Here is a 12331-nt window from a genome sequence, read left to right on the forward strand (position 1 = left end):
ACATTTCCGTTGATTTCAATCACTGGTCCACCTTGGACTGTCTCATTTTGGTCCGGTTCTCCTTCGACTGGATCTTCAATCTCGTTGTAGTTGATCTGCCTAACAGTGAGAGCTGAATACTCATTTGCAATTAATGTCCTCCACCAAGCAGGATTAGTGGGTCTGAAGACCAGACGAGCTAGATTATTCCTACGGAATGGATGGATTGGAATAAACATTTTGAAAAGAACATCTGGATGTTGACGAAGCTCCTCTTCTTTGAATACAGCCCTTTGTCTCTCAGTCCACTCTAAAACTTTTCCAGATCTTCCATACATGTTTCTGACAGTGTTTCTCTGCCCTTGTGCTTCCATTTCTAGTCAGTGCTGGTGTGTGAGGATGGTGAGGTCCTGTTAATCACCTCTCTCTTATAAACCCTTGTGATTGTGCAAACCAAACAGAAGATGACAGGAACTATTCTTCAGTCAGCACATACTTGATTCAGTGACCAGATGAAAACCAGTCTCCAAACTGGTTTGACCACATAACTCTGAACCTGAAATCATGGTAATTTTAATCATGCTGGTACTTTAATATGTGCCACACTACTGAATGATAACCATATTCATCAAGGCAACTACAGTACATGATAAAAGCATTTCAAATGTTTACACACATTATCCCCGGGTCATTTTAGCTAACAAAATCCGGTTTTATTTTTTCAATGTTTCACACTGTTCAGTCTTTATCCTGGGTTAAGAATGAATTCTGGGGACTCAGATATTTATGCATTGATAAACTCAGAGTTAAAATTCTTATTTACATATTTGTGCAATCAGTATCACTGTTTGGACGAATACACAGTTAATCAATCAATCAATCAATCAATCAGTCGGGATTTTATATTCCTGATGGCACCTTCTATTATTCCCTGAACAGACTTCTTTTGATATAAAAGGTCTATTCTTCACTCCAGTTTATTCATTTTCCATCTGGGCTTGCAAAAGCAGTTTATAACACAGGGTTAAAAAACAAAAACATGCTAATAAAGTGTGAAGGATTTATTTATGCTGGATAAACTGAAGTGTGGTTAAAAAGGCAATGACCCGTGCTGTGAAAATCACTTGTGTGTGTGAAGACAAAAACTATATTCAAACAATACTCAGATTAGATCCCAAACCACAGCTCAGTGAACAAACACACATCACCACAGACAATGATATACAGTTAAAAGAAGAAATCATGGTAAAGTATCTAATAATCATCCTGTTCTCATGTGTTTTTCAGTCACATGTTTGATGAAATGTAAATCTGGTGCAGCAGGTTTGACACTGAACCGGTTTTATCAGTCCTGTGTTTAACCGCAGCTCTGAAAATATGATTCATTCAGGAATACAATAAAAATCATATGATGTTCAACATCTGACACGACCAGACCTGCAACACACCTAATAGCCTCCGCCCTTACATGAAAATGAAACTTAATCAGAATCATTTCAGAGAAGAGCTGAAGTTTCACGAGAAGAGCAGAATCACAAGTGAACTGCAGGAAGAAAACTAAAGAAACAAAAGCACAATAAATGATGAAGTGTGTGAGACATTATATAATCCACACAATTCAGAGCCAACTGATCGCAGTTACAGCAAACTCTCAGTCCACTATGAAAATGTTCTCGATGATAGTTTTGTCTCTGCTAACAGCTGAACATCTACATCTGTGAGCAGCTCCTGCAAAGTTACTGGAACAATCCACAACGATGAAAAGATCCCATCACAAACAAACATTTACATTTATTCATTCAGTTGCTTTTATCCAAAACGGGGAACATCACAAGCAATCGTCAAGCCCACAACCGTCACATTTCACATCACCAAGTTCATAGTTTAAACTACAATAATATTAACAGGAGCTATAGGAATAATACTGTCTTCAAACTGACTTCAAAACAGTCTAAACTTCTCTTTTGTTATAATAAACTTCAAGTTTGAAGACAGAAAACTTAAGAACTGAATTTCTCTGGATGCAAATAAACATACAGTTGCTATAAGGTGAACACAATTAATGAAGGAAACTCATGATGACGGAGCGAACTCTCTGCATCCAGCTGATTTACTGGAAAGAAGTTCATTTAGTGGAAGTCAGGCGAATCTTAGTACTGTTACACCTCGAAACTCAAACTATGATCTACACGTGTGCAGTTTTACATGTAATCAGCAGGTAATCAAGCGGAGCCAGTATCTACTGGAATGAAGAAAGATGAGAATCTCCAAAACTGTTTGACAAGATCGTTTCAGATCAGCACTGTACGATCGGACAATAATGATTTCATACATTTAGATGTACATCTTTAGCTTTAATTACAGGATAAAATCCAAAGGACAGTTTTCTTCTTGAACTGTAACAGCGCTTTATTCCTACAGCACTGAGTGTGAGGAGCTTTCCATGTTTACTGATATTCCACCAGTTCTAGTTTCACAAAAACTCATCATCTGGGATTTAAATAATGACATTTCACACACGATTCTAAATGATGCTAGAAAAATCAGACCTTTATTAAAAATAAGCATTGCATTGTCTTACAAACTTGCAGAAAGGGTAGAGAATATAATGCAGATGAGTTGAGTGAAGTTTTTTTAATTCGGGCTGCTTTTGTAAAGAATATCAAACTCTGAAAATTAAAGCAGAAAATGTTACACGGCTGCTACATGAAAGCATAAATGATCCTGTAATTCATCTGCAATCTGATTAATGTCTGACTGATCTCCCTTTATGGAATCAGATATCAAAGATGCTTGTTTCTTTAGATCATCGTCATCATCATCTCTTCAGAGTTTCTGGCTGCTGATGGGACTGAAGGCTTTGGGTGTCTGATCCTCCATGAAGGCCTCGATCTCCTCCACGGTTCGAGGAACACAGGTCAGCAGCTCCACGCCGTCAGCCGTCACAGCGATATCATCCTCTATACGCACCTGAGACACACACGAGGAGACATAATCATAGAAATACAGTCTGGACTTTCACAAATGTAGATTTCTAATATCTGAAACAATGGAGCTTTCGGAGTTTCTGATCATAAAGTAATATCATGAAGATAAAACATATATATATAGTTGTTTAGTTTGTGGTGGGTCTGCTGTGTTCTGACCCCGCCGAAGCCGCGGAAGCGTGTCAGGACGTCGTTGTTGATGAAGCCGCACTGCGTCGCTGATTTCAGAGCGTTATCCAGCAGGTGGCTGATGAAGTAGATCCCCGGCTCCACCGTGAGGACCATGCGCTCCTGCACCACACGGCCCATCCGCAGACTCTTCAGCCCCGGCTCATCGATGCGCTCGACGCCCTGAAACACCACAGACACGTTACCCACAGGAACCTGGAGAGCTTTGGGTTCAACCCAGGTGTCTACATTTAAAGATTAACATTTGAAAAGTTTACATTTTAAATTATGAAACCGAGAATTCCGCTCCTTGATTCTGATTGGCTGAGCCACATTCCAAGCTGTTGTAAATCACTCTACAATGTAACATACAACTTTGTTTACTTCTGTGTGTTGCTCGGCAACCACTTTGTTACAACCACAACTGTTTCTGAGGAGCTACATTGTTTCGTGGAAGAATACTGTTTTTATTAATATCAATTAGACTTTAATTTGCTCAGTTTTATTCTGTGAACCTTACGCTTCACGTCATGCCCAACAACTCCCCTTATCTGTTATAAATTCACTGCAAACCACGGCTTCTTGGGGCTTATTGCTTTATTAATTTGCATTTACTGCTTTATTAATTAAAAAAAAATGTATTTGAATGTTTAATAAATATGAAAATTGTTACAAATGTAATACATATTAATATAATGTAGTTATGCATTATAATGCAAGATTTATTTCTTCACCACAGTTCTTCATATTAAGAAGTTTGCTTTACAAACAGGGAAATATTTCTCTTGATCTTTTAAGATTAACCAACTTGATGTACAATGAAAGCATAGTTTGTAGTTTGACATAACATGAAAATACATTATTTTAAGCATATAAATATTCAATTTGTATAGCACTTTTCAAAATGAACATGTTTTCAAAGCAGCTTTTCAGAAATTAATCATGTTACTATTTATAAAATGTGACACTGGAGCACAAAACCAGTCATAAAGGTACATTTTAAGAAACTGAGATTTATGCATCATATGAAGGCCGAATAAATCATCTTTTCATTGATGTGTGGTTTATTAGGATCAGTCAATATTTGGCCAAGATACAACTATTTGAAAATTTGGAATCTGAGGGTGCAAAAAAAGCTACATATTGAGAAAATCACTTTTAAAGTTCTTAGCAATGCATATTACTAATGGAAAATTATGTTTTGATATATTTACAGTAGGATGTAATTATGCATCGTTATTACTACTAGCTTCAATATTAAAATGATGCATATCTCTTGAGATTCACTTCTAAATGCTAGCAGTACACATGGCCTTTATGGAAAAAATAGAAAAAGTAGTCTAAGTGAATCTCTCCCTTTTCTGAAGTGATCCGCTCTGACCTCTGGATATCCTCCCACGTCGTGGACGTCGATGCCCAGCAGGTGACCCAGACCGTGCGGCATGAACACAGAGCCCAGATGAACCTTCAGCATCTCCTCCACGTTCCCACGCAGGATCCCGATCTTCACCAGCTCCTCCAGGTGAACCCGGTCAGCCAGACGATGCATGTCTGTCCACTTCACACCTGAGCACCAGTGAAGGGTCATTAGACTGAGGTCACAGGAATACTGAGATCCATGCGGTGAGTGTGTTATTGCATCATGTCTCTCTGTAGTTTAATATCAGCTTTGGCTCTAGTATTTAGTGTTTTGTACCTGGTTTGATGGCGGCCATCACGGCTCTGGAGGACTTCAGCACGGCTTCATAAATGGCTCTCTGGTCTGCGGTGAACTTGCCGTTGGCTGGGAAAGAGCAGGTGATGTCGGAGGAGTAGCAGTAATACTCTCCACCCATATCAAACAGACTGAAACAATCAGACAGAGTTTTTATGGTTTGGATTGATTTTCATGATTTGGTGACAGCATCAAATACTGCGTATTCCTGCTTTATTGTATTGTATTCTATTATTGCATGATTATTATTTAACATTTTTATAATGTACAAAGCTTTTGGACTTTGACAGTTCCACTTAAAAAAAAAGTCAAATTTTTTAACTTTTATTATTGATTATAGATAACAAACTATTAAATATTTAACCTATGGTTTTGTGTAAAGGATATTGCAACACATGAAATTAAAATAAAAAAGCTGCATACCATAGAGAAAGCATTCTTTAAGATTTAATAAATGTATAATAATATTTGAAAAACAGTTTAATAATGTGTAATAATTTTTGCAGAAAGAAACCCATAGATTCTGTATATCTAGGTATTGCTTTATTTTTTTATTTGATTTGAATAGAGAATTTTGAATTATGAAAATTTGGTTTTTACATTTTTTTATTTTAAAATAAATAGGTTGAACCTGGATGTAAATATAAACTCTCGCAGTAGTATATTAGCTGACACTTTAAATAATTCGTCATGATTTCAATTCATTTCTCAAGCATGCGCTTGCAAAAAATGAAAAATGTAATTCTGGTTCTTGTCCGCCAGGGGTCAGTGTGTGAGCGCTTATAAAGAGATGATGACCAGCAGCCATCAACAAAACAACTGATACAGAACAAAATGTATTACAATAATCAAGAAACAAATGAGAAAAGAGGGAGATGAACTTACCACATGTCTCCATCCTGGATGCTTTTGTCGTTGGGAGCACCGGCGTGTCCGTAATGAAGGACGGATGAGTTATTCCCACTGTTAGCATGCAACCCAAAACACTCTGAGATTTGACAATATCTTCAACATCATTCTAATGACAGAACAGATTCCAGTACAGTAACAGTGACAAATGCATTAATGGTACAGTACAGTTTTACAGTGCTACTGTATTCAATAGCAGCCACATTAATATTGAACTTCACTTTGAATTTGTTGCTTCAAGTATTAAATTAACACTACTGTGTGACAAACACTTTACATTTAAATTATTACTGACTGAAAATCTTGTAACATAAAAATGATTTGAAATGTTTGAATATGCATGAAATAAATGTAAGATCTGCAGTTAATTATTTTTCTTTTTTCTTCAATTTGAGTCTTCCTCACACAATCAAATGATTGTAAAAGGCTTGGAAAATAATGCACATATTATATGAACTGAACTGTTGTAATGCTTTTTTACACTTCTGCAGATTAACAAACATTTTTAGATGAACTATGCATTGAATCCAAAACATGTCTGAAATTTATTCATCCAAATGTTTGCTACAGTTCAACTTTGAAAAAATGTGTTGCTCTGGGCACAGAATGATATCAGACACCAAGAGCCTCTCAGAGAACACACACACACTAATGATTTCCTCTGGTCTGTTATTGCACTGTAAGGTCATGTGCTGTTTGTGTAACACTCAGTAAGAACATCAGTAATTACTAGAACAGTGCAGATGACCAGAGTGTTTCTGTTCTGTACGTGGCTAATTTGTGAGTTTTCTAATTGTTTGTCTGTGTTGGTGGTGCATTTACCTTCCGCAGATGCAAGTGTATGAAGTGTGACGCATCCCTCCGCGAGAGTAACAGTAATGCTGGAACAGACTGAAACACACACATTTAACATGAGCATCAGTCAAGCTCAGTCACACTTCACTCACAATCAACAGAAAATCTAAATAATACATTGTGTATAAAGAAAATTATGCATGTGTAAGCATATTTAAATACTTTGCTTTGCAAGATTATTTTCATGATATTCATCCAAATTTTCATTATCAATGAGCACATTTTAAAGAAACACAAGGACTGGAATCTGAAATATCAGTCAAAAGCAGCACAGCTTTCATTTCTCCACAGTGACCTGCAATAAAATTACAAAATGCAACATAAAGACCCTGTCAGTCGATATAGATTAAAAAATATAGTAGCCTCAAAAAACATTGAGTGATAACTTCATAACAACAGATCAACAAAACACTGATATTCAGCAGAGAAATCAGAGATTTCCATTTGCTGTGCGATAAAACCCTCAAATACATTAAAGGAGAGACCCGAGACATACAGAGGCCACTCAGGCACCCTAACAACTGCTCAAACACCATGGCAACACACTCAAAACCGCCCAAACACCATGGCAACACACAACCGCTCAAACACCATGGCAACACACATTCAAAACCGCACAAACACCAAGGTAAAACACTCACAACCGTTCAAACACCATGGCAACACACAACCGCTCAAACACCATGGCAACAAACATTCAAAACCGCACAAACACCAAGGTTAAACACTCACAACCGTTCAAACACCATGGCAACACACAACCGCTCAAACACCATGGCAACACACATTCAAAACCGCACAAACACCAAGGTAAAACACTCACAACCGTTCAAACACCATGGCAACACACAACCGCTCAAACACCATGGCAACACATTAGCAACCACTCAACTCAAACACCATGGCAACACACTAACAACCGCTCAAACACCATGGCAACACACTCACAACCGCTCAAACACCATGGCAACACATTAGCAACCGCTCAACTCAAACACCATGGCAACACACTAACAACCGTTCAAACACCATGGCAACACACTCACAACCGCTCAAACACCATGGCAACACATTAACAACCGCTCAACTCAAACACCATGGCAACACACTCACAACCGCTTAGACACCATGGCAACACACTCACAACCGCTCAAACACCATGGCAACACACTAACAACCGCTCAAACACCATGGCAACACCCCAATAACCACTCAAACACCATAGTTACACAGTAACAACTATTTAAACACCACAATAACACACTAACAAACACTCAAACCCACTAGTGACACTCTAACAACCACTTAGACATCCTAGCAACACAATGACTACCACTCAAACACCCTAGCAATACACTAACAACCACTGACACCATAGCAACCACATAGCAAAACACTAACAATCACTTAAACCCCTAGTAACACACTAACAACCATTCAGACACACCAGCTACACAATGGCAACCACTCAAGACACCCTAGTAACCACATAGCACACTAACCAACACTCAGAAACACAAACAACACCTCAGAATCATGGCATCAAGTTTAATAAAGTCAAAATAAAGTAAAATAAAATAAAATAAATAAATATAAAGACAGAGAGATGACAGAAGCATTAAACATTCTTCCCCCAATTTAAGCAAAGAGGACATGAAATGCGTTTCCGAAATCACAGCAGTCCATTTACCTGACTGTGTGTGTGTGTGTGTGTGTGAGGTTCGTGGCAGCTTTAATTAAAGCATCACATGCTGCCATCAGGATGTCAGGGAGCAGGATTGATGCTGCCGCCACATGAAACAAACCATCATGACACATCAGAGCATCAGAGGACGTTCTCTGAATCACAGCGCCGCTCTCGTCCTCTAATGGAGCCACTCTTGACTCGTCTCCGTCAGGGGCTTTCTCCTGTGATCACCACAGCAATGCTTTCAAAGAAACCAGCCAAAGATAAAACACGATCGAATGTCAAGTCTGTGCTCGCTGATGTGTGTGACGTGACAGTGATGTTTTAATATCAAGCACCAATGCAGTTCAAATAAAGAGATTTTCACTTTGGACTTCTTTATTTTGAACCGATTTCTACCAAGGGAACATGAAAATCTGAACATGAGAATTACAAAACTACTGCAACTCTGAAAGGGTGTTACGATAGTTGCATATTTACAAGGTTAATATCACTGATTGGACAAACAACTGCTTGTCTTAAACACACTTCTTGTATTAAAATTAGAAAATAAAATCTTCAATTAACCAATTCCCCTCAGATGCTGAAACTAAACAGCATGTAAATATTCTTGCAATTGCACAAAGCTCATTAATATTCAATGATTTAGTGTTACATGTTATACAGTATCAAACAGGAAGTGCGCTTCATCACTCAGGGTTACAAAGTTACGATCCACCTTTTTCATTTATAGCAAGTGTGAAATAACGCTTAACCCTTTATTTGACGTGGCTTTAACCCAGGATTAATACAAAGTTACAGAAATTATGCAAAAAGACAAATTATTAACCAACCTCATGAATATTCCACATAAAACCATTTCTTTGTGTTCTCTAAGAAGAGAACAGAGGATAATTGATTTGAAATAACTAATTTCAGCTCACTTCGGCCGTCAGATTGTGAAAGGTCATGTGACTTTTAATTGGCTGATTCTTTCTGACAGTCATGAAAACTAAGCTGGGTTTGGTTCTCATTATGAGGAAATGAAGTCAGCGATCAGGGAAGCACTTCCTTCAGGGTCTGATCTCTCTGTGTGCTTATTATAGATTGTATGATTCAGTTATGCTAGATTAAATCACACGCTAAAGGGGGACTAGATCTTGAAAGCACTTTTAATTGAAGATTAATTATAGCTTGCATCCAGGAAACAGATCCATGTACATTTCCTCTATTCAAGCTTTTTTCATATGAAGGAGTAAAGTTTTAATATACACTATATTATATTATATCATATTAATTATTTTTTTTTTTTACATTTCTTATGACTTTATTTTTATAGTTTTTATTTTTAAATTATTTATTTACATATTTATGATTACATTTTTAGAGCTTTTATAATTTTTATTTAAAATATTTTTATATTATGATATAATATTTCTATAATAATTTTAAATAATTTAAATTTAAGTTAAACATTTTTAGGTTTTAATACATTTTAAGTGTTTTTAATTTAGTTTTTATTTTAAAGTGAGTTCCTTTGACTTACATATTTATGATTTAATTCATTTCTAGTAAGTGTTTTGTTTTGATCATTTTTATTTTAACATTAAGGTTAGGGTTAAAAATTTTGTTTTTAATTAGTAACATTTATTTAAAACTAGATAATTTCATTTTAATTTAAGTTTAGTGGTTAATTTTGATTGTTTTCATTTTAGAAGTAGGTTCTTTAACTGTACATATGTATGATTACATTTTTGGCATTTTTATAATTTTCTTTTAAATTATCTAAATTAATTAAAAAAATGATTTAATTAATTTAGCATTATTTTATTTTTTTATTATTTTTATATTTCTAAGATAAAATTTTCAGTAAGTGTTTTTGATTGTTTTTAGTTTACAATAATTTACTTTAAATTTGGCAAATCCTGTTTTAGAGGAATGCCAATGTACCATGATAACGAGCATCATGACAACTGATATCCCTTCATGCTCTGGTGTTTTTTGGGCTGTGTCACAGCTGGAAGAACATCTCTGCTGCACATTACACAGTCTCACCATCTGCACTTCCTCTTAAATGAACAATCACGCAGCAGTTTTCACATGCTGTACTCAGAGCTTCAACATCGGGACACTTTCTGAATTTAGCTCCTGTTCTGGCGTTCGCTGCTCCAGAAACACACATCAGAAGTACATCTCACTCACAGGTGTGATAATGCATTATTTATTCTCCCTGCACATGTGTAATGACCCAAACATGAATACAGCCTCCTCATAATGCCCTGTTTTTAGCTGAAATGCACAGTTCCTGCAAATCAATACTGAATTAAGTACATTAACTTACACTCATGTGGTTTCAAAACTATATGATTTCCTTCAGAGGAGGAAGCTGAATGATAATGAATGCATGAATACTGCATGCAACCTCTGCTCATTGTACTTTATCCCTAAAACAATTTCTTAAAGTTCCTCTGAGATCTTAAGTGAATATGTGAATATTTGACCATTATATGGACACACTTTCATGTTCATGGTTAATGGTCAAATGACATGCAGCTAAACAAATTACTTATTTATTATAATTACCGTACTTGTATATTAAAATTACCTCTATTAATTTTAAATGTATAAGATTATATACATATTTTTATATATATATATATATATATATATATATATATATATATATATTTTATGATGAAATATATGTATAGTAAATGTTTTATTAGATTTTTTATTTTTACATTTTAAGTTAATACAATTTTCATATTTTTTTTAGTTTTTTATTTGAATGTTTTACTTTAAAATTACTTATTTTAATTTTAAATGTTTAAATTTAAATTTTTATGATTAAATATATGTCTAGCAAATGTTTTATTTGAATATATTTTTACATTTTAAGTTAATAAAATCATTTTATTTTTTTTATGAATAGTTTAATTTTGAATGTTTTACTTTAAAATGACTTATTTTAATTTAACGATGTTATGATTAAATTATTTTTAGTGTTTTATTTTATTATATTTATTTTAAAATATTTTGGTTTTACATTATGATTTTTATTATTTTTATGCTTCATTATGAATGTTTTATTTATTTTTATGATTTAATTGTTTTTATTATTATTTTAAATTGTACAATTTATTTATTTTTTGCATTTTAATTCGATTTTTAATTTGAATATAATTTATTTTAGTTGTAAATGTTTATGATTTTAAAATGAATAAAAAATGTTTCATTTTGAATGTTTTTATCTTAAATTGTATGATTTAATTCATTTTTAGTGCTTTAATTAGTTCAAAATAATTTGTTTTAATTTTACATTTTTATGACTTAATTTCAGTTTATTATTATTTAAAATTTAAAACGATTTATATTTGATGTTTTTGTGATTTTAATCAATCCTTAACCTTCATTAACCTAATAGCAAGAAACCGAAGAGTCGATGACCCCCACAAACACAGTCCTTCAATCCCATGATGCCTTGCTGTCAGCACTCACACCAAGGTCGAACGCTGCATGTACAAATGAAACACAAATGTGGAAAGTGCAGCAGATGGTGGAGCGGATCAAGCTGGATAATCTAATCTCAGAGCAGTAAATCCTAATCAAATGCCGTGTTTGTGGCTGGTTAGAGTGACATTTCCCATCGGTAACCCGGGACAGCTGCTTGTTAGCGCTCGGATTTGCTTTTTTAGGACAAGCCGTGCCGTCCTTCGCTCAGATTTCATCTGGATTTGTCCACGGTCAGTCTTCAATCAGCCGAAGGGATTCAGAGATAAACCCAAATGTTTCAGTCGCATAAAAATCATTTCACTGATTATGAAAGTAAATCTCAAGGATAATTACAGCAAAACAGAGTTTCCATGTCATGCATACACCTGTTCGTCAAACTCTGAAATTAAGATATTCAAAAATGATTAACATAAATGCAAGGACGGGTTTAATGCATGCACTTCATTAAGTTGCTAAAGCTATTAATATTTCGACACAGTTGTTTAATTTGCAGTATAAGTGAGTGATTCAGATGTGCAAACATCAAAGCTCAACATGCGA

General features: G+C 35.1%; 1 protein-coding gene across 1 annotated transcript in view; it reads right to left on the reverse strand.

Moving 5' to 3' along the window:
* Nucleotides 1–2501: 2501 nt before the first annotated feature.
* pepd (peptidase D) overlaps nt 2502–12331 on the reverse strand; it is a 44938-nt gene continuing 35108 nt past the window's right edge. Inside the window, exons 10-15 of the mRNA XM_052531534.1 lie at nt 6580–6648; nt 5734–5811; nt 4831–4979; nt 4516–4700; nt 3126–3317; nt 2502–2949 (exon numbers count right to left, since the gene is read on the reverse strand). Of these exons, the coding sequence (XP_052387494.1) occupies nt 2806–2949; nt 3126–3317; nt 4516–4700; nt 4831–4979; nt 5734–5811; nt 6580–6648 (817 nt within the window). The 3' untranslated portion in view covers nt 2502–2805. The remainder of the gene's footprint in view (nt 2950–3125; nt 3318–4515; nt 4701–4830; nt 4980–5733; nt 5812–6579; nt 6649–12331) is intronic.

This window comes from Carassius gibelio, chromosome A18 (genome assembly GCF_023724105.1).
Source record: "Carassius gibelio isolate Cgi1373 ecotype wild population from Czech Republic chromosome A18, carGib1.2-hapl.c, whole genome shotgun sequence".
Lineage (NCBI taxonomy): Eukaryota > Metazoa > Chordata > Actinopteri > Cypriniformes > Cyprinidae > Carassius > Carassius gibelio.